General features: G+C 41.5%; 1 protein-coding gene across 2 annotated transcripts in view; it reads left to right on the forward strand.

Annotated features, from left to right (window-relative positions):
* The window catches only part of KIFBP (kinesin family binding protein), a 41,482-nt gene extending 38,978 nt beyond the window's left edge, over positions 1 to 2,504 (forward strand). For both annotated transcript variants that reach the window (XM_082674183.1, XM_082674184.1), the window contains exon 7: positions 1,095 to 2,504. In XM_082674183.1, the coding sequence (XP_082530309.1) occupies positions 1,095 to 1,970 (876 nt within the window). In that variant the 3' untranslated portion in view covers positions 1,971 to 2,504. The remainder of the gene's footprint in view (positions 1 to 1,094) is intronic.
* Positions 2,505 to 26,752: the final 24,248 nt, after the last annotated feature.

The following is a 26,752-nucleotide window of genomic DNA, read 5'->3' on the forward strand; positions in this document are numbered from 1 at the left end:
GAGAAGATGTTGTGTGGGGAGCTGTAGTTATGGGTCTGGAGCTTGAGAAGAGGTCCAGGTCGTACCTGTAGATTTGTGAGTCCTCCTCCCATGGATGGCAGTTGCAACCGTGGGTATGGATGGAGTCACCTGTGTAGAGCAGTGCTGTCCAACAGAAATAAAATTACATATGTGGCTGGTATTCCACGTTTTCTAGTGGTTACACTAGAAAAGGAAAAAAGCAGGTGAAATTTATATTTCTTAGCCTAGAATATAAAAAGAAATAATCATTTCTATTTGTCATCAATACTAAAGAGTTGAGCTATTTTAAATTTTGTACTAAGTCTTGGAAATTGGGTATGTATCATTTTACACCGATGACATCTCAGTTTGGACATTTCAGATGCTCAATAGCCATCCACACGCAGCAAATGGCTACTGTTTTGAACAATGCAGATCTAGAGAGACAACTTCAAATGAAAAGAAGAGAAGGCCTTGGGGCTGTCCACTGAGGGGTCTGATGTTTAATTTTCTTGTCTAGGAAGAAGAGAATGAGCTTAGCCTTTTTTTTTTTTTAACCATCTTAGTTTTTTTTTTTTGGTCCCAGGAGGTGGGGGAGATAACTTTAACTATGAGTAGATTTAACTCTCTTTATTTTAGTATCTTTGAGACTTAGAGCATTTCTCTGTAATATATTTCAGTAAATAACTTAGCATAAACATGTTGTTAATTTTAATTGCATTGCTATACAATATTTTTAGGATGTAGATTTCAATCTTACTCTAATGTTAAAATACTACTAATAATGTATTAGATGTATATAATGTTTCACAGCTCTTACAGTTTTCATATGCATTTATCTTACCTTAAAAAGAGTAACTATAAATGAGTTAGTGCCCCAAAGAGGAAATAAGCAGTTTTACTTTTTCCTAGTTTCTTTCATTTTTAATATAAGTGGAATATAATTAGAAAGAAGTCTAAAAACATGTGATTATATCACCTCCCTAAACCAGGCTGGGAAGAGGGTTTTCTTATCTTTACTCTTAAGTTTGCTGTAGTATTGACAGCAGGAGACCAGTGTCTGTCCTCAACCATAATTTATTTTTTTCTTTCAGGACAACATAGGGGAGCTTGATCTTGATAAACAATCTGAACTTAGAGCTTTAAGGAAGAAAGAACTAGATGAGGAAGAAAGTGTTAGGAAAAAAGCTGTGCAGTTTGGAACCGGCGAACTGTGTGATGCCATCTCTGCAGTGGAAGAGAAAGTGAGCTATTTGAGACCTTCAGATTTTGAAGAAGCCAGAGAGCTTTTCTTAATGGGTCAACACTATGTTTTTGAGGCAAAAGAGTTCTTTCAGATTGATGGTTATGTCACTGACCATATTGAAGTTGTCCAGGACCACAGTGCTCTGTTTAAGGTGCTTGCATTCTTTGAAACTGACATGGAGAGAAGGTGCAAGATGCATAAACGCAGAATAGCTATGCTAGAGCCCCTAATTGTGGACCTGAATCCACAGTATTATTTGTTGGTCAACAGACAGATTCAGTTTGAAGTTGCACATGCTTATTATGATATGATGGATTTGAAGATTGCCATAGCTGACAAGCTGAGGGATCCTGATTCACACATCGTGAAAAAAATAAATAGTCTTAATAAGTCAGCATTGAAGTACTACCAGCTCTTCTTAGACTCCCTGAGAGACCCAAATAAAGTATTTCCTGAGCATATAGGGGAAGATGTTCTTCGCCCTGCCATGTTAGCTAAGTTTCGAGTTGCCCGTCTCTATGGCAAAATCATCACTGCAGATCCCAAGAAAGAGCTAGAAAATTTGGCAACATCACTGGAACATTACAAATTTATTGTTGATTACTGTGAGAAGCACCCTGAAGCTGCCCAGGAAATAGAAGTTGAACTAGAACTTAGCAAAGAGATGGTCAGTCTTCTTCCAACAAAAATGGAGAGGTTCAGAACCAAGATGTCCCTGACTTAATAATCCTTGTTTTTAATGACAGAAAATGTGCACTAATGGATTTTTTTCCCCTTATTCAAACAGGCCCAATTCCATTATGATGTCTACCTTCATAGCCAGATGAGTGCTGTTTGAACTTGAAATAGACCAATTGAGTTTTTGCTAGGACCTTAATCAACAATAATTTATACCTAACTATGTAAATAAATTGCCTTGTTAAGGTGACATGTGATTGGTATTTAGATTGCTCGTTTCCTATTTAAATATAAACCTTTTCTGCCTCATTTTCTAAAAGTAGGTTCTTTGTTGGCTAATACTTGATGGATTCATTATAAAGGAAAAATGCTGGGTAATATACCTGGTGGGCAAGCTGTTACTGTATTAAAGTTGAAAAAATAACTTCTTGTAGTTATTCTTCCCAAAATATTTGCTTTCCTAAATTCCCAAAGAAATCTTTCCCTTCTGGAATATTAAAAAAACTAAGTTATGTTGTAAAATATTGTAGTTTGTTTCATTATAGAGGAAGAAGGCCATGTTGGAAATATAATAAATTGACTTGCTTCACTAATAAAAGCTTCCATTTATTCTTTTGTCTTCTTGTAAGAGTTGGTTTGTTTTCGATACTTCAAAGGGTATTAGCTTATTTGAAGCCAGAGAAGAATATTTCTTTGGTAACATTGTATAGAGAGAACACATTAAAACATTCATTGAATACACTTTTTGAAATACTACTATGTTCCAGAAAAATTTTATTGACTGCAGTTTCTCAGAGGATCCTAGTATATCTATTAAGCTTTAAGCACTGTTGAAAAGATATGCAAATAACAGTTAGTATATGTCATTTTAAGTGGTTGCAGAATTGAAATGAAGTCAGAATTGAAATGAAGTCGCTATCCAGTGCAAAAATCAAGATCAGTTGTAAAATTTGATACAGAGAATAGCTTTGTATGTTGACCTAGTCCTAAGCCTTCCAAAGCCAAGTCTAAGATTCGGTAACATGTATGTATGTGTGGTAAATACCTTGCTTTTCCTTTGAGATCAGTTTGCCAGGAAAAGAAGGTCTTTGAGTATAACAGCAGTGTGTAATTCACTCAATATTTAATATTTATTAAATGTCTCCTGTGGATCGGGCACTGTTCTCGGTTTTCTAGGCTTAGAGGATACAATAATGAACAAGATCAGCAAGATCCTATTCTCATGGAGCAGATCAATAGATAAGAGGATTTCAAGTCATGAATGCTATTAAGAAAGGAACCAGAATCCGAGGTTTCATGGGAAGTGGTGCGACAGTGATCTGAAAGGCCGCTGAAAAGGTGGAAAGTGACAGTGAGCCGAGAACTAAACGGCCAGAAAGGGGCAGCAAAGTAAAGATTCTTAGGTAGAGTGTTCCAGAGAATGCTAGGCCCTCAGGCTGGCTCCAGCTTAGGAAGGAGTTTTGCATTTTAGAAGATGGGAAAGGCCAGTGTGGCTGGAGCAGATGAGGTGGGAGTAGAATGGGGTGGGGCAGGAGTAAGGAGTCCAGATGGACAGGGCTTTGTAGATTGTAGCGAGAAGGGAGAGGCACCAAAGGGGAAGCATGGAGACAAGCTCTATTAGGATTAATCCGAATGGTTTGGACCAGGGTCATCAAGTAGGGATGGAGAGAAGTGGATAAGTTCATTATGTGCTTTGGGAGTAGAATCACAGGACATGCCAGAGGATTACGTGGAAGGCATGAAGGGGAAAGGAGAATCAAGAACCATATGAAGTTGGAGTATGCAGGTGAAGCACATTTCTATGAGGGAGATGTGGGGTTAGAATTAAGAGTTCTATTCAGGTCATACTGAGTTTAGGATATTAAGATGCTTGAGATGGGATGATTGCTAACACCCCCCTTTAATCAAACTTTAAAAGGAAAGTGAAGAGGGTCAAGAGGCAAAGAGGGGAGGGAGGTTTGGGGGTAGTGAGATGGACTGATTCTAGAACAAGTCCCCCTGTTATGAGCCTTTCTTGATATAGCCATTTTGCTCTCAACCTTAGTCAACCTCATAACTTCATTTTAAAGTCGCTCATTAGCTTGCTTAACCAATACTGATCTCTTTCTCTATGCTGCTCACTGTGCTAAGCTCTAGAATATGGTCTATAAGGCACAGCCTCTTAAATCCTGATAGCTTTTCCTCTTCCCAACTGTGTTATTCAACTTGAGTTCAAGAGATAAAATTCAAGTGTAACAGGCATTAGTCTTAAAACCAATCTTTATCCTAATAACCATCAACATACTTTGCTATTTGTCATTTGCTGTCTATAGTGACTTTTCATATTTTAAAACACTGTCTTTAGTTAACAGCAGAAAATCTCACTGGCTGCTTTGCGTCCTGCACTGTATTCATGTAGCCTGTTCCACAAACTGCTTTCCCTGAGCACGGCTTCCTAGAGACATCTGCCCTCCGAGACTTTGTTGCTTCTCTGGATTAGTAGTTCTTAAACTTTTTGGTTGCAAGGCCCCTTTGCACTTAAAATTGAGGATGCCAGAGAGCTTCTGTTTATGTAGGTTATATCTCTCGATGTTTATCCTATTTGAAATTCGATTTAAGGAAATTTTAACAATTTATGTTAATGACAAATCCATTGATTTAAACAATTTTACGAAAAACTTATTTTCCAGAAGTGGCATATTTTACACTTTTGCAAACATCTTTAATATCTGGCTTAATAGGAAACAGGTTGATTCTCATAACTGGTGTGATATGTCATATAGCCTTTGGAAAACTCCACTGTACATTTATGAGAGTGTGAGTGAAAAAAATAATGTCTTATTATGAAGCTAGTTTCATGGGATCTCCTGTCCCAGTCTGAGGTCCCCTGAACCCCTACCTTAAGAACTGCTGCCCTACTTAATCTCCAAAATATACAAACAGCTCATACAACTCAGCAACACCACCAAAAAAAAATCCTAATCAAAGAATGGGCAGAAGACCTAAATGGACATTTCTCCGAAAAGACTACAGATGGCCAATAGGCACATGAAAAGATGCTCGACATCACCAATTATTAGAGAAATGCAGATCAAAACTACAGTCAGGTACTATCTCACACCAGTCAGAATGGCCATCATTAAAAAGACTACAAAAAAAAAGTGTACAAATAACATGCTGGAGAGGGTATAGAGAAAAGGGAACCCTCCTACACTGTTGGTGGGAATGTAAGTTGGTGCAGCCATTGTGGAAAACAGTATGGAGCTTCCTCAGAAAACTAAAAATCGAATTACCGTGATCTAGCAATCCTACTCCTGGGCATATATCCAGAGAAAACCATAATTCAAAAAGACACATGCACCCCAGTGTTCATTGCAGCACTATTTACAATAGCCAGGTCATGGAAGCAACCTAAATGCCCATTGACAGACGAATGGATAAAGAAGTTGTGGTACATATATACAATGGAATATTACTCAGCCATAAAAAGGAACGAAATTGAGTCATTTGTTGAGATGTGGATGGACCTAGAGACTGTCATACAGAGTGAAGTCAGAGAAACAAATACCGTATATTAATGCATGTATGTGGAACCTAGAAAAATGGTACAGATGAACCGGTTTCTAGGGCAGAAGTTGAGACACAGATGTAGAGAACAAACATATGGACACCAAGGGGGGAAAACCGCAGTGGGGTGGGGATGGTAGTATGCTGAATTGGGCAATTGGGATTGACATGTATACACTGATGTGTATAAAATTGATGGCTAATAAGAACCTGCAGTATAAAACAAAACTAATAAACCTTCTTTGGGTTATTTGTATGGAAATATGTTAATATAAATATTTCAGACATTACATGAAATTTCTAAAAATCTTATGTTCTGGTATAATGTTATAAGTCAATTCTAGTTATTACTTTAAAATGTATATCTCAAATAACTAAAATTTCCTTGTCAATTGCATTATTATGAACTTCCATCAAATCTTTAACCGTGGTCATTTTTAAGTCTTTTGTCATTTACAGACAGTTCTGGGTATACTCTGTTGCTTTTGCAAAAATGTTTCTATAAAAGGGTTTCATCTTCAAGGAATTCATGGAAAAGACTGACAAGTACAGGTTTCTGGTAACTGACTATACTGCTGAACTGAATGAATAAGCATTTTCAGAACTCTAACGGAAAACTGATGAATTCATAAAAGTGCTAACAAAAGATCAAGATGAAAAAAAATTACATGGGACTGAGTGAACTGATGAGGATAATTATAATTTTTGTGACTTTCTGTTTGAATAAAAATAATAATTTTAAAAAATAAAATAAATCCCACAAGGACTCAGAGGCAAAAAATATACAAATCAATTTTCACTGCAAAGTAAAGGAGCTGTTACATTGGAAGGTTCCTGGACTGAATGTCAATATTATGACATAGTATGAGTGTATTTCGTGTTTGGTAATTGCAGTCATTGTTGTTTTTGTTGTAGTCATCCATTTACAATGCTTGGTGTCAGTTTATTTATCTCTTGTAAAATAAAATAGTGTGTGTGTGGGGGGGGGGAAAGAAAAGCTACATATACCCTAATGTACATTGCAGCACTATTTACAATAGCCAGGACATGGAAGCAACCTAAAGGTCTGTCGACAGAGGAATGGATAAAGAAGTTGTAGTGTATATATATATATCTATATATATACACACACACACACACACACACACACAATGGACTACTACTCAGCCATAAAAAAGAATGATATAATGCCATTTGCAGCAACATGGATACAACTAGAGATGATTATTATGCTAAGTGCAGTAAGTCAGCAAGAGAAAGACAAATACCATATGATATCACTTATATATGGAATCGAAAATATGGCACAAATGAACCTATCTACAAAACAGACTCACGGAACAGACTGGTGGTTGCCAAGGGAGGGCAGGTGGGGGGGGAGGACTGGGAGTTTGGGGTTAGTAGATGCAAACTATTATTTAGAATGGATTAGGGACTTCCCTGGTGGTCCAGTGGTTTAGAGTTCACCTTCTAATGCAGGGGGTGCAGGTTCGATCCCTGGTCAGGGAGACAAGATCCCACATGCCTCCCGGCCAAAACCACCAAAACATAAAACAGAAGCATTATTGTAACAAATTCAATAAAGACTTTAAAATAGAATGGTTAAACAACAAGGTCCTCATGTATAGCACAGGGAACTTTATCCCAATCTCCTGGGATAAACCATAATGGAAAAGAATATAAAAAAGAATGTATACATGTGTCTAATTGAGTCACTTTGCTGTACAGCAGATGTAACACAACACTGTAAATCAACTATATTCCAATTGAAAAAAAACAAACCTGCAGCTCTATAGCCTGCACTGTGTTGGGCAAGGTGCAGCAGAGTGGATGCTGAGAGTTAGTTTAGGAAAGTAATGTGCCTGCAGTGGCTGGTCTAGGTCTCCCAACCAAAGAAAAAATTGACTTCTCTATTATTTAGTGCACATTGGTTTTGGGTGAGTCAAGAATCATGGCAATGCCATGGCTTTATTATTTTATCATGGAATGTACTGGGTTTCTTGGCAATGCTGGGTTTTGGGTTTTTTTTGACATCTTTATTGGAGTATAATTGCTTTACATTGCTGTGTTAGTTGCTACTGTATAACAAACCGATTCAGCTATATGTATACATATATCCCCATATCCCCCCCCTCTTGCGTCTCCCTCCCTCCCACCCCTCCCTATCGCACACCTCTAGGTGGTCACAAAGCACAGAGCTGATCTCCCTGTGCTATGTCGCTGCTTCCCACTAGCTGTTTTACATTTGGTAGTGTATGTATGTCCATGCCACACTCTCACTTCGTCCCAGCTTACCCTTCCCCCTCCCCGTGTCCTCAAGTCCATTCTCTATGTCTGTGTCTTTATTCCTGTCCTGCCCCTAGGTTCTTCAGAACCTTTTTTTTTTAGATTCCATATATATGTGTTAGCATACAGTATTTGTTTTCCTCCTTCTGCCTTACTTCACTCTGTATGACAGTCTCTAGGTCCATCCACCTCACTACAAATAACTCAATTTCGTTTCTTTTTATGGCTGAGTAATATTCCATTGTATATATGTGCCACATCTTCTTTATCCATTCATCTGTCGATGGACACTTAGGTTTCTTCCATGTCCTGGCTATTGTAAATAGTGCTGCAATGAACAGGCAATGCTGGGTTCTTTAATACTGTTTTATCTGCTTGAATTCTGTCAAAGCTGTTTCATTGTTGTTTTCATCCCTATTACTGTAGAGTCACTGAAAGGTAACAGAAGTTCTCCCTTACCTAGACAGTTGGTTCATTATTCTGGGATAGTTTTGCAAAATCTTACATGAAATACATATGCCCAGAACCCTTAGAAGTGTTGGCAGCATGATAGAATTTGGGCAAGAGGCATAGGGTTATTTTAAATAGACTTTTGTTCTTTTGCTCACTCCTAAAACTAATTATTGAGGCAAAGAGTATATACTGAGCTAATAAAAAGTGGGATTTTTTTTTTTTCTTTTTGCAGTACACAGGCCTCTCACTATTGTGGCCTCTCCCGTTGCGGAGCACAGGCTCTGTTCACACAGGCTCAGCGGCCATGGCTCACGGGCCCAGCCACTGCACGGCATGTGGGATCTTCCCGGAACAGGGCACAAACCCGTGTCCCCTGCATCGGCAGGCAGACTCTCAACCACTGCGCCACCAGGGAAGCCCAAAAGTGGGAATTTTTGATACAAGAGTCCTTTGCCATTTTCTTTTCAGTCTTGCTAGATTTACATATATACAATGGACAATCACACAGCCATTAGAAAGAATGAAATAATGCCATTTGTAGCAACATGGATCGTCCTAGAGATTACCATACTAAGCGGAGACAAATATCATGTTATCACTTATATGTGGAATCTGAAAAAATGATACAAATGAACTTATTTACAAAACAGAAACAGACTCACAGACTTTGAGAAAAAAATTATGGTTACCAAAGGGGAAAGGTGGGAGGGAGGGATAAATTAGGAGTTTGGGATTAACATATATACACTACTATATATAAAATAATCAACAAGGACCTACTGTATAGCACAGGGAGCTCTACTCAATACTCTGTAACGGCCTATATGGGAAAAGAATCTAAAAAAGAGTGGATAACTTCAGACCTAGAGACACATACAGACTGAAAGTAAGGGGATGGAAAAAGATATTCCATGCAAATGGAAACCAAAAGAAAGCTGGAGTAGCAATTCTCATATCAGACAAAATAGACTTTAAAATGAAGACTATTAGAAGAGACAAAGAAGGACACTACATAATGATTAAGGGATCGATCCAAGAAGAAGATGTAACAATTGTAAATATTTATGCACCCAACATAGGAGCACCTCAATACATAAGGCAAATACTAATAGCCATAAAAGGGGAAATCGACAGTAACACATTCATAGTAGGGGACTTTAACACCCCACTTTCACCAATGGACAGATCATCCAAAATGAAAATAAGGAAACACAACCTTTAAATGATACATTAAACAAGATGGACTTAATTGATATTTATTGATATTTATTGATACTTATTGATATTTCTCAAGTGCTCATGGAACATTCTCCAGGATAGATCATATCTTGGGTCACAAGCCTTGGTAAATTTAAGAAAACTGAAATTGTATCAAGTATCTTTTCTGACCACAACTATGAGACTAGATATCAATTACAGGAAAAGAGCTGTAAAAAATACAAACACGTGGAGGCTAAACAATACACTACTTAATAACGAAGTGATCACTGAAGAAATCAAAGAGTAAATAAAAAAATACTTAGAAACAAATGACAATGGAGACATAACGACCCAAAACCTATGGGATGCAGCAAAAGCAGTTCTAACAGGGAAGTTTATAGCAATACAATCCTACCTTAAGAAACAGGAAACATCTGGAATAAACAACCTAACCTTGCGCCTAAAGCAATTAGAGAAAGAAGAACAAAAAAACCCCAAAGTTAGCAGAAGGAAGGAAATCATAAAAATCAGATCAGAAATAAATGAAAAAGAAATGAAGGAAATAATAGCAAAGCTCAATAAAACTAAAAGCTGGTTCTTTGAGAAGATAAAATAGATAAACCATTAGCCAGACTCATCAAGAAAAAAAGGGAGAAGACTCAAATCAATAGAATTAGAAATGAAAAAGGAGAAGTAACAACTGACACTGCAGAAATACAAAAGATCATGAGAGATTACTACAAGCAACTCTATGCCAATGAAATGGACAACCTGGAAGAAATGGACAAATTCTTAGAAATGCACAACCTGCCAAGACTGAATCAGGAAGAAATAGAAAATATGAACAGACCAATCACAAGGAATGAAATTGAAACTGTGATTAAAAATCTTCCAACAAACAAAAGCCCAGGACCAGGTGGCTTCACAGGCAAATTCTATCAAACATTTAGAGAAGAGGTAACACCTATCCTTCTCAAACTCTTCCAAAATATAGCAGAGGGAGGAACACTCCCAAACTCATTCTACAAGGCCACCATAACCTTGATACCAAAACCAGACAAGGATGTCACAAAGAAAGAAAACTACAGGCCAATATCACTGATGAACATAGATGCAAAAATCCTCAACAAAATACTAGCAAACAGAATCCAACAGCACATTAAAAGGATCATACACCATGATCAAGTGGGGTTTATTCCAGGACTGCAAGGATTCGTCAATATATGCAAATCAATCAATGTGATACACCATATTAACAAATTGAAGGAGAAAAACCATATGATCATCTCAATAGATGCAGATAAAGCTTTTGACAAAATTGAACACCCATTTATGATAAAAACCCTGCAGAAAGTAGGCAGAGAGGGAAATTTCCTCAACATAATAAAGGCCATATATGATAAACCTACAGCCAACATCATCCTCAATGGTGAAAAACTGAAAACATTTCCACGAAGATCAGGAACAAGACAAGGTTGCCCACTCTCACCACTCTTAATTAATATAGTTTTGGAAGTTTTAGCCACAGCAATCAGAGAAGAAAAGGAAATAAAAGGAATCCAAATCGGAAAAGAAGAAGTAAATCTGTCACTGTTTGCAGATGACATGATACTATACATAGAGGATCCTAAAGATGCTACCTGAAAACTACTAGAGCTAATCAATGAATTTGGTAAAGTTGCAGGATACAAAATTAATGCACAGAAATGTCTTGCATTCCTATACACTAATGAAAAAATCTGAAAGTGAAATCAAGAAAACACTCCCATTTACCACTGCAACAAAAAGAATAAAATATCTAGGAATAAACCTACCTAAGGAGACAAAAGGCCTGTATGCAGAAAAGTATAAGACACTGATGAAAGAAATTAAAGATGATACAAATAGATGGAGAGATATACCATGTTCTTGGATTGGAAGAATCAACATTGTGAAAATGACTATACTACCCAAAGCAATCTACAGGTTCAATGCAATCCCTATCAAACTACCACTGGCATTTTTCACAGAACTAGAACAAAAAGTTTCACAATTTGTATGGAAACACAAAAGACCCCAAATAGCCAAAGCAATCTTGAGAACGAAAAACGGAGCTGGAGGAATCAGGCTCCCTGACTTCACACTATACTACAAAGCTACAATAATCAAGACAGTATGGTACTGGCACAAAAACAGAAAGATAGATCAATGGAACAGGATAGAAAGCCCAGAGAAAACCACGCACATATGGTCACCTTATCTTTGATAAAGGAAGCAGGAATGTACAGTGGAGAAAGGACAGCCTCTTCAATAAGTGGTGCTGGGAAAACTGGACAGGTACATGTAAAAGTATGAGATTAGATCACTCCCTAACACCATACACAAAAATAAGCTCAAAATGGATTAAAGACCTAAACCTAAGGCCAGACACTATCAAACTCTTAGAGGAAAACATAGGCAGAACACTCTATGACATAAATCACAGCAAGATCCTTTTTGACCCACCTCCTAGAGAAATGGAAATGAAAACAAAAATAAACAAATGGGACCTAATGAAACTTCAAAGCTTTTGCACAGCAAAGGAAACCATAAACACCACCAAAAGACAACCCTCAGAATGGGAGAAAATATTTGCAAATGAAGCAACTGACAGAAGATTAACCTCCAAAATTTACAAGCAGCTCATGCAGCTCAATAACAAACAACCCAATCCAAAAATGGGCAGAAGACCTAAATAGACATTTCTCCAAAGAAGATATACAGACTACCAACAAACACATGAAAGAATGCATCTCATCTAACACCAGTCAGAATGGCCATCATCAAAAAATCTACAAACAATAAATGCTGGAGAGGGTGTGGAGAAAAGGGAACACTCCTGCACTGCTGTTGGGAATGTGAATTGGTACAGCCACTATGGAGAACAGTATGGAGGTTCCTTAAAAAACTACAAATAGAACTACCATATGACCCAGCAATCCCACTACTGGGCATATACCCTGAGAAAACCATAATTCAAAAAGAGTCATGTACCAAAATGTTCATTGCAGCTCTATTTACAATAGCCCGGACATGGTAGCAACCTAAGTGTCCATCAACAGATGAATGGATAAAGAAGATATGGCACATATATACAATGGAATATTACTCAGCCTTAAAAAGAAACGAAATTGAGCTATTTGTAATGAGGTGGATAGACCTAGAGTCTGTCATACAGAGTGAAGTAATTCAGAAAGAGACAAATACCGTATGCTAACACATATATATGGAATTTAAGGGAAAAAAAGCCATGAAGAACCTAGGGTTAAGACAGGAATAAAGACACAGACCTACCTACTGGAGAACGGACTTGAGGATATGGGGAGGGGCAAGGGTGAGCTGTGACAAAGCGAGAGAGAGGCATGGACATATATACACTACCAAACGTAAGGTAGATAGCTAGTGGGAAGCACCCGCTTAGCACAGAGAGATCAGCTCGGTGCTTTGTGACCGCCTGGAGGGGTGGGATAGGGAGGGTGGGAGGGAGGGAGATGCAAGAGGGAAGAGATATGGGAACATATGTATAACTGATTCACTTTGTTATAAAGCAGAAACTAACACACCATTGTAAAGCAATTATACCCCAATAAAGATGTTTTAAAAAAAATTATTAGCTTCAACATATGGCAGAATCTTAAAATAGGAGATATATTTTGTGATTCTTTGATTCTGTCCTATCCCAGGTCATTATATTATAGCATGACAATAAAAAAAAGAGTGGATATATGTATATGCATAATTGATTCACTTTGCTGTACACCTGAAACTAACACAACATTGTAAATCAACTATACTCCAATATAAAAGAAAATGACATTTAAAAAAACAAAGAACTGGGGCTTCCCTGGTGGCGCACTGGTTGAGAGTCCGCCTGCCGAAGCAGGGGACACAGGTTCGTGCCCCGGTCCGGGAAGATCCCACATGCCGCAGAGCGGCTGGGCCCGTGAGCCATGGCTCAGGCGTCCGGAGCCTGTGCTCCGCAACGGGAGGGGCCGCAACAGTGAGAGGCCCGCGTACCGCAAAAAAACAAAACAAAAAAAAACAAAGAACCATTTAGGTGGAGACCAGGCAAAAGTCTGTGAAAATTAAAGTATATAATTTAAATAATTATATATTAAATAATTATATAGTTTAAGTAACTGTTCAGGGAAAAGAGTAAGAAATATCCCAGGGTATTGAATGCTTAACGACTAGGCAAATGACGATCCATGAATAACTTTTGGCTCGTGGGACCTGAACAGGCATTAGAAAGCAATGGAATTAATAACACTGCTGTATGTCGAATATGAAAGTTGTCGAGAGTACACCCCTAAGAGTTCTCATCACAAGGAAAAAATTGTTCCCTTTTATTTTGTGTATGAGATGATGGATGTTCACTAAACTTACTGTGCTCATCATTTCATGATGTATGTAAATCAAATCATTATGCTGTACACCTTAATTTTTTTTTTTTTTTTTTTTTTTTTTTACACAAACAATTTTTTGGGTTTTTTTGGCCATGCTGAGACCAGGCCACATTCAATCCTGACCATGGGTCACACCCGGGTCCCCCAGCAGTAGAAGCACGGAGTCCTAACCACTTGACCACCAGGGAAGTCCCCTGTACACTTTAAATTTATATAGTGCTTATGTCGATTATAGCTCAATAAAACTAGAAGAAAAAAATCTCCAAAAAAAATCTTGCTAGATTTAGACAACAGACTAAATGCATCATTCCTTCATTCATTCAACAAGTGAATGCCTACTATCAGAAGACTGAATTTTTTACCTGTCACTTCTGAGCAGTTATGTGAGAAAAACACTGAAATTTGTCTATGAATTTTAGGGTCTTTCAGATGGTGCAGGCTATCTTTGGGGGAAAAACCTGGTTATTAAGGCTAGGTTTATTTAAATGCCATTCTCAATTCTTGGCTGTTATTCTCAGGGGCCAACACTGGGTGCAGGAGAGACTTCTTCCCTTGAAATTGCCTTGGGGGAAAGTTTTTGCAGTTGCCTGTAATTCAGTGGAGTTTTCTGGGTTATTTACACCTTGTTCATCTCTGCTCCTCAGATCAGTTTTAGCCGGTGCTGTTTCTCCCCAGATCATGTGAGAGGGAGGGCTTGATAGATTTTGTATTTTCCTTTTTTCGTTTTTGTTTTTGACTAGAAAATAGCCACATCCCCATTTCGAATGCTACTTTTGTTTTGGCCAATTAAGTTTCTTCTCCTTGTACTTGGGGGTTGGCAAACTCTCTGTAAAGGGCCAGATGGTAAATATTTTAGACTTTTCATGCCATGCAGCCCATTGTAGCTATTCAATGCTGCTGTGAAAGCACCTGCAGGCAATACATAAATGAATGAATGTGGAATGAATGTGGCTCTTACAAAAATTTACTCTTGACAACAGGCGGCAGGCCAGATTTGGCCTAGGGGCGTGGTTTGCCAACTCTTGCTTTTACTGGTTTACTGTTGGAATTTCTTTCTACCTTATATATAAAATGTACTTATAAAAACTAACGTTATTGAGCACTACCTAGTCTATTCCAGGTACTCTGCTAAGCACTTTATATGCATTATTGCATATAACTGTCTTGAAAACTTTAACGTGGATACCATTATCCTCTTTTTTACAGAATGTGCAGCTGAGGCTTAGAGAGCTCCAGTGACTTGCTCAAGGTCATGCAGCTAGGAAGTGGCAGAGCAATTTGTTTTCTGGGGATTTTTTTTTTTTTTTTTTTTTGGCTACACCGCACAGCTCACAGGATCTTAGCTCCCCTACCAGGAAATAAACCTGGGCCCAAGGCAGTGAAAGCTCTGAGTCCTAACCACCGGACCGCCAGGGAATTCCCCAGAGCTCTTATTTGAACCAAGGTCAATATGAGTATCTTTCACAAAGTTAACAAGCTGCTGGTTCTATTAATTTTAGTTTAAATGGACTATAAGAAAAGACAACCATCCATAGACAGATGAATAAATAAGATGTGAGATATACACACAAATATTACTCAGCCATAAGAAAAGGATAGGAGGGTGGGAGACGCAAGAGGGAAGAGATATGGGGATATATGTATAGGTATAGCTGATTCACTTTGTTATAAAGCAGAAACTAACACACCATTATAAAGCAATTATACTCCAATAAAGATGTTAAAAAAACACCAAAAAAAGAAAAGGATAAAATCTTGCCACTTGCAACAACATGGATGGACCCAGAGGGCATTATGCTAAGTGAAGTAAGTCGGACAGAGAAAGACCATACCATATGATTTCACTTACATATGGAATCTAAAAAACAAAAACATGAATAAACAGAAACAGACTCATGGATACAGAGAACCGGTGGTCACCAAAGTGGGGGGGGGGGTGGGCAAAATAGGTGAAGGAGATTAAGAGGTACACACTTACAGTTATAAATCACAGGGATGTAACGTACGGCATAGGGAATATAGTCAATAATATTATAGACATAGTATTACCATACAGTAACTTTGTATGGTGGCAGATGGTTACTAGACCTATCGGGGTGACTATTTCATAATGTATATAAATGTCAAATCATGTTTTACACCTGAAACTAATATTGAATATCAGCTGTACATCAATAAAAAAGTTTTGGTTTTTTTTTTTTTTTTTTTTTTTTTTTTACACGGACCTCTCACTGTTGTGGCCCCTTCCGGACGCGCAGCCTCAGCGGCCATGGCTCACGGGCCCAGCCGCTCCACGGCGTGTGGGATCTTCCCGGACCGGGGCACTAACCCGTGTCCCCTGCATCGGCAGGCGGACTCTCAACCACTGCGCCACCAGGGAAGCCCAATAAAAAATTTTTAAAGGGCCAACTACACCTGAAGTAAAATTGCTGACAAGCCATTGAACCAGGCCGTTGAACCATTCCCTTCCTATAATAAGGGAAGATTAACCTAAAATTATGTTGTCCAAATCATAATTGTAGGTATATCTATGTATATAGACATAGATGTTAAAAATTACCCATTTTGTAGCTAAGTAGCTGTTGCAGTATTGCTAAACTTTTCATAGCTACCTGCATTGCAGGTCTGTTCTTGATTATCAGTCAGTCAGTTACTAATCATGAGATATGAAGGGAGAAAACTCAAATATGTTAGGACAACAGTTTTTAAATGGTCCAGATGCATTTTTATAGGGTAAGTGTCAGTACACAACTGGGCCTTTTAATCATTTTGCACTTAAGAGAGATGTGATATTTTTGGGGGGAAAAAAATCAGTTGGGGGTCGTAGTATCCATTCAAGTTGTTTTCATCATTACTTATTTTGGGACTTTGAAAAAACCTAATAGGAAAAAAATTCAAGAACGCAACCAGGGGCTTCCCTGGTGGCGCAGTGGTTGAGAGTCCGCCTGCCGATGCAGGGGACACGGGTTCGTGCCCCGGTCCGGGAGGATCCCGCATGCCATGGAGCGGCTGGGCCCGTGAGCCATGGCCGCTGAGCCTGCGTGTCCGGAGCCTGTGCTCCGCAGCAGGAGAGGCCACAGCAGTGGGAGGCCTGCGTACCGCAAAAAAAAAAAAAAAGAAAAAAGAAAAAAAGAAAGCAACCAGGAACTGTGTGTCAAGGAGAAATCCCAGAGAAAGTACAGTTCCCATAAAAAATCTCACCCATACAGCCCAGTCAGACTCTTGTGCTACGCGGGCCTCTCACTGCTGTGGCCTCTTCCGCTCCGCGGCATGTGGGATCGTCTCAGACCGGGGCACGAACCCGCGTCCCACATCGGCAGGCAGACTCTCAACCACTGCGCCACCAGGGAAGCCCTGGACTCTTGAAGCCAGTAACTTCTCAGGGAGGTCACAACCCAGTATTAACTTTTCATCTATAGAAGTGCCAGGAAAGCCTTATTACGTGCGTTGTATGAAATTGGGTTCAAGAATACAGTTAAGAAAAACCAACCAGAAAACCTGCTGGATGATAATGTGTTTCTGAATCTGACATGATCTGCAGCAGTCGTGCACCGGCTATCAGTACAAAGCTCTTTACCCCCTCTTCCTTCTGAATTTTCTCACTCACTTTTCCTCCCCTGGTTATCTTAATCACTTTGCCTTTCCTGTTATCACCCTAAGTCAGGTTTTGTTATCAAGAGACTCATCACCTTCCAAAGTCATCTGTGATCTCCTTTAGATGATGTTTATGCTTTTTTCACCCCAAAGCTATTGCTTGGACCTAACAAAATGGGGGCTTCCCTGGTGGCGCAGTGGTTGGGAGTCTGCCTGCCGATGCAGGGAACACGGGTTCGTGCCCCTGTCCGGGAAGATCCCACATGGCGCTGAGCCTGTGCTTCCGGAGCCTGTGCTCCGCAAAAAAAAAAAGAAAGAAAGAAAATGGTACAATCATGTAAGAAATTATAAAAAATAAAACAGAGTAATTGCCAATCTGCTGATTATGCAAAACTATAGAATGGCTTTATGTTAAAAACGTATTGTCCTTTTAGACTGGGGTTTTGAACTTTGCTTCTGAATAGTTAATCTTTCATTTGTCTTTCTCTGCCTGGAGCCCAGAAAATCTAATTACATTCCACTTAAAAATAAGGAGAAATGATTCCCAAGCTCCTCTGGAAGAATACCTTAAGTTTCACTTACTGAGGATGTGCCAGAGTATCTGTTGCAATTTAATTCAATTCCATGGGCCTGCTTTTGCCTCTCTAATTTGAATATATATCTTATCACACAAACTTAATAGAGCATGTATACTAAATACAGAGGGTATGTTTGCAATGATCGGACTTGATGTATGATTACACGTTAGAAATGACAGTCACTTTGAGATTGCTTGGTGTGCTTACAGAACTTGGCAGGCACCCTCCATAGCAGCTGATGTTAGAGGCTTTGCTGACCACTGTTCAGCAGAGGTGGCACTAAGCTGCCAGGGACGGAATACAAATAGCTTTCAAATATGAACTCAAAATTCAAGTACCGACTGCTAATTAAGCAGCTTCTCATGTGGGGCAACTCCGCTGTTCCAGGATCAGCAGCAGGAATTTGTTTATAAAATTAGTTAATGATAGTCAATGACTGTTGAATAATTTCGATACTTACACTTAAGATGTTTTTAATAAGTTGTGTTAGCATAAGCTGTAGGGCATTGTTTCCTAGAGTTGAGTCCCAGGGCCCACCTGCATCAGAATCATTTCAAGGCACTTAAAATGCAGATTCCCAGGCTCCAGCCCAGAACTAATCAGAAACTCGGGGTGGGAACCAGGGATCTACATTTGAGTAGAAGCCCATGCGATTCTTATGTACGTAAGTGAAAGAAGCTCTGCTGTAAGAATTAAGAGAAGGAAGCTAGAGCAGCTTCTGTAGGGAGAAGAGTCCTGAACCACAAAGCTACTCTGTGCCTTTGGTTCCCAGGGGGAACCAAGCCTGAGGACAGGGCATTCCCAGCAGCTTTAGGCAGCCAAGGAGCTACAACTGTCTCCTGCTAGTTCTCCAAGCACTTCCTCCTGTGCGAGAAGGAGAATTCTGCTGGGTGCACCCAAGTAGGGGGGCTGAGACTGGTAACCACAACACTAGGGCTTTCAGGGCCCACGGGGAACCATCCTAGATGAAAGCTAAGGATTCCCTAGTGACCCCTGAAGAATGTTCTAGAATACCTCAAGGGAGGTGAGGAAAAAGGAGGAGGTTGTTCTGCAAGGAACACAGACTAGGCAAGCAGCAATTTTGGGGGGATTTGAATGGAAACACTCAAATTGTTGTCCCAGTGGCCTGGTGTTAACTACTCTGCCTAGAGAGCCAGGACCATCTTTCGGGAACTGGACAAGTTTGGGGTAGAGCAAATACTCATTCCCCCACTTTCACATTCCAAGACAGGCTGTGTTCTGGTGACATCTGGTTAAAATGAAAATTGAGTGCCTGCCTGAGGGGATGCAATCGTTTCTCCTATAGTAGAGCATCTCTTCCCTAGGGAAATCCCCAAATTGCAGAACGGAGAAATGCTTCTAACTTGGACCTGCCATTGATACTCTTCCTCAGGACTTCCCCCCTGGTGGCGCAGTGATTGAGAATCTGCCTGCTAATGCAGGGGGACACGGGTTCGAGCCCTGGTCTGGGAGGATCCCACATGCCGCGGAGCAACTAGGCCCGAGAGCCACAACTACTGAGCTTACGCGTCTGGAGCCTGTGCTCCGCAACAAGAGAGGCCGTGATAGTGAGAGGCCCACGCACCGCGATGAAGAGTGGCCCCCGCTTGCCACAACTAGAGAAAGCCCTCACACAGAAACGAAGACCCAACACAGCCATAAATAAATAAATAAAGCAAACTGTCAATAAGTAAAAATAAACACTATAAAAAATAAAATAAAAAATATGTGTTATATACATAATAGTATATAATGAATTTATATATAAATATGTAGGTATACTTATGTAAATAAAATATTTTATACGTGTATATTGTTCTATTTTTTCTATTGTTCCATTTCTTGATCATCCACTAAGGATATTAGTGTCCAAACCCTTGCCTTTAACTTTCCTCAACCTCACAAATCACCTATATTTTCATTTATACATTGGCAGTGTTGATAAATACATTCTATTATGTATACATTTTACTCTGTCATAATCAAATTTCTGTATCTTTGTAGAGGGATTCTAAAAGTTGATGACGAATAAGCTGTATTTACATTACAATGATTATATAAATACCACCCACTGCAGAATTAAGAATATATTATGATTATATTCCTTTCCTGTACAGATTTATATTCTTAGAGCTTCTAACTGCCCCCCGCCTCAGTATTTGCCCTTATATTCTGACTGTCAAATCCACCATCATAGTCATCTATTCGTCCTTTCCCGCCTCAAAGACCTCCCTCCAGGAGCCCTCCCTCCTGCTCTGATCTGCACTGATTGCTCTCCAGATCAGATGCTCCACTACCAGGCTGGGACTCCCCTTCTCTACTCTCCCAGTGTGTAGCTACTCTTTCCTGGAGCCTGTGTCTTCCTTTTTCTTGGTTTATTAAGATTTCTAATTTAAAAAGTATAACATGCTTGTTGTAACAAGTATATAGATATAAAAATCTCCCCTCATTCTCCTCCAACTTTGCACCTCTGAGGGAATCTAAGTTAAAGGTGTGGTGGGTCCCCTTCTACACCTTCATCTATGCTCAAATACACATCCTCGAACATATAAACACATATGGGTTCCTTCTGTTCTTTTAAAAAATGGAATATTATACATCTTACTCTGCAACTTGCTTCCGCCACCCCTGATTTAATGATTTATCATAAACCTTTCTCCAGCTCAATACAGATTGATGTACATTTTTAAATAATCTGCTTCAGGTTCCACAGTGTGGATGTACCTTATTTATTCATCTATTTCCTATGATAAACAGTTTATTTTGTTTTTATGTCACTGCAAATCAATAAACATGCTTATGAGGGAATCCTGACATATTGATGCTTTTATTTTTGTAGGATAGATTTCGAAAAATCAAAATTACTGGGTCAAAAGACAAGCATATAATATTTTAACTATCAGAATATAACATATGTACCAAAAAGTGCATCATAAATGTAGTTGTTCATAAATTCTCACAAATACAACACACAATGTGACCAGTACCCAGATCAAGAGACAGAATATTGCCAGCACCTGAGGTGCCCACCGCAAACACCTGTGTCAATACTCCACTCCCAAGGGTACCCTCTCTCCTGACCGCTGACGGCGTGCGCATTTTTCATTTGAAGATATTGCCACACTCTTCTCCCCAATGGCTGTAGGAATTCACATTCCCACAAGTAACGTGCAAAGGTATCAGTTTCCCCTGTAACATTAGATATCACTTTTTACAACTTTTGCTTACCTGATGGGTGAAAATAGTATCTCACCGTTATTCTAATTTGCATGTTTCCTGACTGACCAGTGACCGGTGAGCATTATGGCTCACATTCCTTCATTTACAGATGAGAAAACCAAGGCTCAGAGCAGAGCACTGACATCGCTGAGTCAGTTTAACACCTGCTTTGTTTCTGTGGTTAGCACAGTATTGTGGGCCCCAGAAAGGAATCACAGATCCCTCCCCCACTAGTAAAGTTCCCTAAGCACACCTTATTCAAACTCTAAAGGAAAGCGGGGAGAAGAAGGACACACGCACATTCCATTTTACTCTGCTGGACTGAGAGACGAACACCGTTCGGCTCATACAAAGCTTCTGTTATTTTGCAGACTTGGCCCAAAGACTGGTTTTGATAGCAATGGAGTAAAGTGACAAAGTAGGTGATTAAATAGTTAATCCCACTAGAGGACTGTAAGTAGAGAAAAAGGTATGGGAGACCCCTGTAAGTTAATGATCACTCAAGAAACAGGTTTGCTTAACCACAAAGCCATGCAACAGAAACATGAGTCATGCTCCCAAACAATAAGCAAATGGTGGAACGCAACCCACATCCTACCCAGTGAGCTCAGTAAGCTAATGATTCCTAGGATGTGCTCCTCTGTGCACACTAAGCACAAAAACATAAGGAAAAGGTGACATTATACTGAAACCTGAGATGATTTCTGTTTTTAGTATATGTTACCGCCTTTTTGCTCATTTCCATTGCTCCAAGTCAGTCCCCATTTAATCACATAGAGACAAGAAAACTCCCCTGCCTAACCTGGAGGAGGAGCTGATGATGGAGGCATGACATCTACTCAAGAAAAAGGAAGTGGGGCTTCCCTGGTGGCTCAGCGGTTGAGAGTCCGCCTGCCGATGCAGGGGACACGGGTTCGTGTCCCGGTCCGGGAAGATCCCACATGCCGCGGAGCAGCTGGGCCTGTGAGCCATGGCCGCTGAGCCTGCACTCCGCAACGCAAGAGGCCACAACAGTGAGAGGCGAAAAAACTGAGAGGCCCGCGTACCGCGCAAAAAAAAAGAAAAAAAAAAAAAGAACGAGGAAGAAGGTGGCCTTCTCCCCCTCCCCAATTTTCCTTTGATTATAAAACTATAGCCCACTACGTTCTCAGGGTACAGCACTCCCTTGCCCACCTGCTTGTAAGCCTCACAAGTGTCCTATTCTAATAAATCACTTCTATCACTTTGCCTCTCGATGGATTCTTTCTGCCCTGAGACATAAAAAAGTGGAGGTTCTTGGAGGCTCCCCCTAACCCAGATGCATTTCTGCGGTTTCAGCTTGGGGACATTGAGGGAGGGAGCCCTGCTGAACGCAGGCAGGGATGGCTGGTCTGTGGAGGTTGGTGAGTCATCCAGCCGGGTTGAGGAAACAATCAAGCAATCACACGTGCAACATCTCTACTGAGGGCCTGAAGGCCGCAGGGAAAAGTGGAAAGACCTGTGGACTGAAAGCTAGGAGGCTTTGAGGGGCATCGCTTGCCCTCTCAGAGCCCGTTTTCTCCCAAGAAGCAGGGCTTGGAAGTGCTGAGAGCACCAGATGCCCAGCCTGGGCAAGTCCCTCCAGGACCAGGAACACAGCACTAAAGGGACAAATCATTGTCCTCGCACATCTGAAACTGTCACAGCTTTAGGCAGGAGTGTCCAGGCCCAAATGAGGGTTCGTGCGGGCAGGTGTGACGAGAGCTGAGCCCTGAAGGAAGGGACGGGCGTGTCGGAGTGCTACAATGGCAGAAAGGAGAGCAAGGCATCATCTGTGGGGGGAGGGCTGGAAAGGAGGGGCGGCTCAGCCTCAACACCAAGGGCCTGGAGAAGAAAGTGAGAAGAGTAACCCTAGCTGAAGAAACTACTGAAAGGCGCACTGATAGAGACATGAGGCTGGAAAAATAGGCTGAGGCCGGCCAGGCGGCCCACGCAAGCCCTCAATTCCCGGTGAGGACTGTGGGCTTGGCCCGCGGGCGTGTGGAACCACCGGCTGTGCTTTCACAGGGCAGTGTTAGGAGGCAACGGGTAGAATGCACGGTGTTTAATTTTCTCAGCTTAACTGTAACAAATTACCACACTGTTGGTGGCTGCTGTAACGAACTGCCCAAACCTTGGTGGCTTAAAATGTCCCAAATGTGTCCCCTTATAGTTCTATAGGCTAAAAGTCTGACATGGGTCTCACCGGGCTGAAAATAAGGTGTTGGCAGGGCTGCCTTTCTTTCTGGAAACTCCAGAGGAGAATCTGCTCCCTTACCTTTTCCGGCTTCTGCATTCCTCGGCTTGTGGCCCTTTAGTCCATCTTCAAAGCCAGCAAAGGCAAACCGCACCTTCTCACACCACATCACCCTGAACTTTCCTTCTGCCTCTGGCTTCCATTTTTAAAGACGCTTGTGATTACATGGGTCCCACCTGGATAATCCAGGCCACTCCCTCTTTTAAGATCACCTGATTAGCAGCATTAATTCCATCTGCAACCTTAATTGCCCTTGGCCATGTAAGGTAACAGGTTCCAAGGATTAGGATGATTAGGACAGAGACATCTTGGGGAGGCCATTATTCTGCCTGCCATACTGGGCTAGTTAGTTGCAACTCCTTGCAAGCAAACAACAACAACAAAAAAAAGCAAAAACAAAAGCGGAGAAGGAGAGGGAGGAGGAGGAGAAGAAAAGAAATATACTGGCTTAAATAACTGAGGCCTGTGTCTTTCTTCACTGCTTGGATCTACTTTCCTCTCTTGGTTTCCAGGCACCTCCTTCTATGAACAGGACCCCGCCTCACCAGGCTTACATCCTGCCAGCTTAGCAGCATGGCAGTCCCCTCTCCCAGTACTTTAGCACAACCCAGGATGATGGGCATTGACTCTGATTCACCCAACTTCCTTCCAAGACTGTCCCTGGACCAACTACTCTGGCCTGGGAGACAACTTTCACTGGCCAGGCATGAATTTCATATGCACCCTTGGAGCTGAAACATGGGAAGCCCCACCAAAGCAGATGGACAGGGACTTGGGGGTCGGTGGTTCCTTAAAGGAAAACTGGTAGACTGCTACCCAAAAAGCGCAATAGTGGTCATAATTGCCCAATATGAGTTGCACTTCATGCCACGAAACTGTACTGAAAAATGATTTATAAGGTATTTAGGCATAAAAAAGAACAAAATAGGGCTTCCCTGGTGGCGCAGTGGTTGAGAGTCTGCCTGCCGATGCAGGGGACACGGGTTCGTGCCCCGGTCTGGGAAGATCCCACATGCCGCGGAGTGGCTGGGCCTGTGAGCCACGGCCGCTGAGCCTGCGCGTCCGGAGCCTGTGCTCCGCAACAGGAGAGGGCACAACAGCGAGAGGCCCGCACACCGCAAAAAAAAAAAAAAAAAAAAAAGAACGAGGAAGAAGGTGGCCTTCTCCCCCTCCCCAATTTTGATTATAAAACTGTAGCCCACTAAGTTCTCAGGGTACAGCACTCCCTTGCCCACCTGCTTGTAAGCCTCACAAGTGTCCTATTCTAATGAATCACTTCTATCACTTTGCCTCTCGATGGATTCTTTCTGCCCTGAGACATAAAAAAGTGGAGGTTCTTGGAGGCTCCCCCTACCCCAGCCGCATTTCTGCAGTTTCAGCTTGGGGACATTGAGGGAGGGAGCCCTGCTGAACGCAGGCAGGGATGGCTGGTCTGTGGAGGTTGGTGAGTCATCCAGCCGGGTTGAGGAAACAATCAAGCAATCACACGTGCAACATCTCTACTGAGGGCCTGAAGGCCGCAGGGAAAAGTGGAAAGACCTGTGGACTGAAAGCTAGGAGGCTTTGGGGGGCATCGCTTGCCCTCTCAGAGCCCGTTTTCTCCCAAGAAGCAGGGCTTGGAAGTGCTGAGAGCACCAGATGCCCAGCCTGGGCAGGTCCCTCCAGGACCAGGAACACAGCACTAAAGGGACAAACCATTGTCCTCGCACATCTGAAGCTATCACAGCTTTAGGCAGGAGTGTCCAGGCCCAAATGAGGGTTCGTGCGGGCAGGTGTGACGAGAGCTGAGCCCTGAAGGAAGGGACGGGCGTGTCGGAGTGCTACAATGGCAGAAAGGAGAGCAAGGCATCATCTGTGGGGGGAGGGCTGGAAAGGAGGGGCGGCTCAGCCTCAACACCAAGGGCCTGGAGAAGAAAGTGAGAAGAGTAACCCTAGCTGAAGAAACTACTGAAAGAAGCACGGATGGAGACATGAGTCTGGAAAAATAGGCTGAGGCCGGCCAGGCGACCCACGCAAGCCCTCAATTCCCGGTGAGGACTGTGGGCTTGGCCCGCGGGCGTGTGGAACCACCGGCTGTGCTTTCACAGGGCAGTGTTAGGAGGCAACGGGTAGAACGCACGGTGTTTAATTTTCTCAGCTTAACTGTAACAAATCACCACACTGTTGGTGGCTGCTGTAACGAACTGCCCAAACCTTGGTGGCTTAAAATGTCCCAAATGTGTCCCCTTATAGTTCTATAGGCTAAAAGTCTGACATGGGTCTCACCGGGCTGAAAATAAGGTGTTGGCAGGGCTGCCTTTCTTTCTGGAAACTCCAGAGGAGAATCTGCTCCCTTACCTTTTCCGGCTTCTGCATTCCTCGGCTTGTGGCCCTTTAGTCCATCTTCAAAGCCAGCAAAGGCAAACCGCACCTTCTCACACCACATCACCCTGAACTTTCCTTCTGCCTCTGGCTTCCATTTTTAAAGACGCTTGTGATTACATGGGTCCCACCTGGATAATCCAGGCCACTCCCTCTTTTAAGATCACCTGATTAGCAGCATTAATTCCATCTGCAACCTTAATTGCCCTTGGCCATGTAAGGTAACAGGTTCCAAGGATTAGGATGATTAGGACAGAGACATCTTGGGGAGACCATTATTCTGCCTGCCATACTGGGCTAGTTAGTTGCAACTCCTTGCAAGCAAACAACAACAAAAAAAGCAAAAACAAAAACGGAGAAGGAGAGGGAGAGGGAGGAGAAGGAGAAGAAAAGAAATATACTGGCTTAAATAACTGAGGCCTGTGTCTTTCTTCACTGCTTGGATCTACTTTCCTCTCTTGGTTTCCAGGCACCTCCTTCTATGAACAGGACCCCGCCTCACCAGGCTTACATCCTGCCAGCTTAGCAGCATGGCAGTCCCCTCTCCCAGTACTTTAGCACAACCCAGGATGATGAGCATTGACTCTGATTCACCCAACTTCCTTCCAAGACTGTCCCTGGACCAACTACTCTGGCCTGGGAGACAACTTTCACTGGCCAGGCATGAATTTCATATGCACCCTTGGAGCTGAAACATGGGAAGCCCCACCAAAGCAGATGGACAGGGACTTGGGGGTGGGTGGTTCCGTAAAGGAAAACTGGTAGACTGCTACCCAGAAAGCACAATAGTGGTCATAATTGCCCAATATGAGTTGCACTTCATGCCACGAAACTGTACTGAAAAATGATTTATAAGGTACTTAGCCATAAAAAAGAACAAAATAGGGCTTCCCTGGTGGCGCAGTGGTTGAGA

This window comes from Grampus griseus, assembly GCF_964374135.1.
Source record: "Grampus griseus genome assembly, chromosome: 16".
In the NCBI taxonomy this organism is placed as follows: Eukaryota; Metazoa; Chordata; class Mammalia; order Artiodactyla; family Delphinidae; genus Grampus; species Grampus griseus.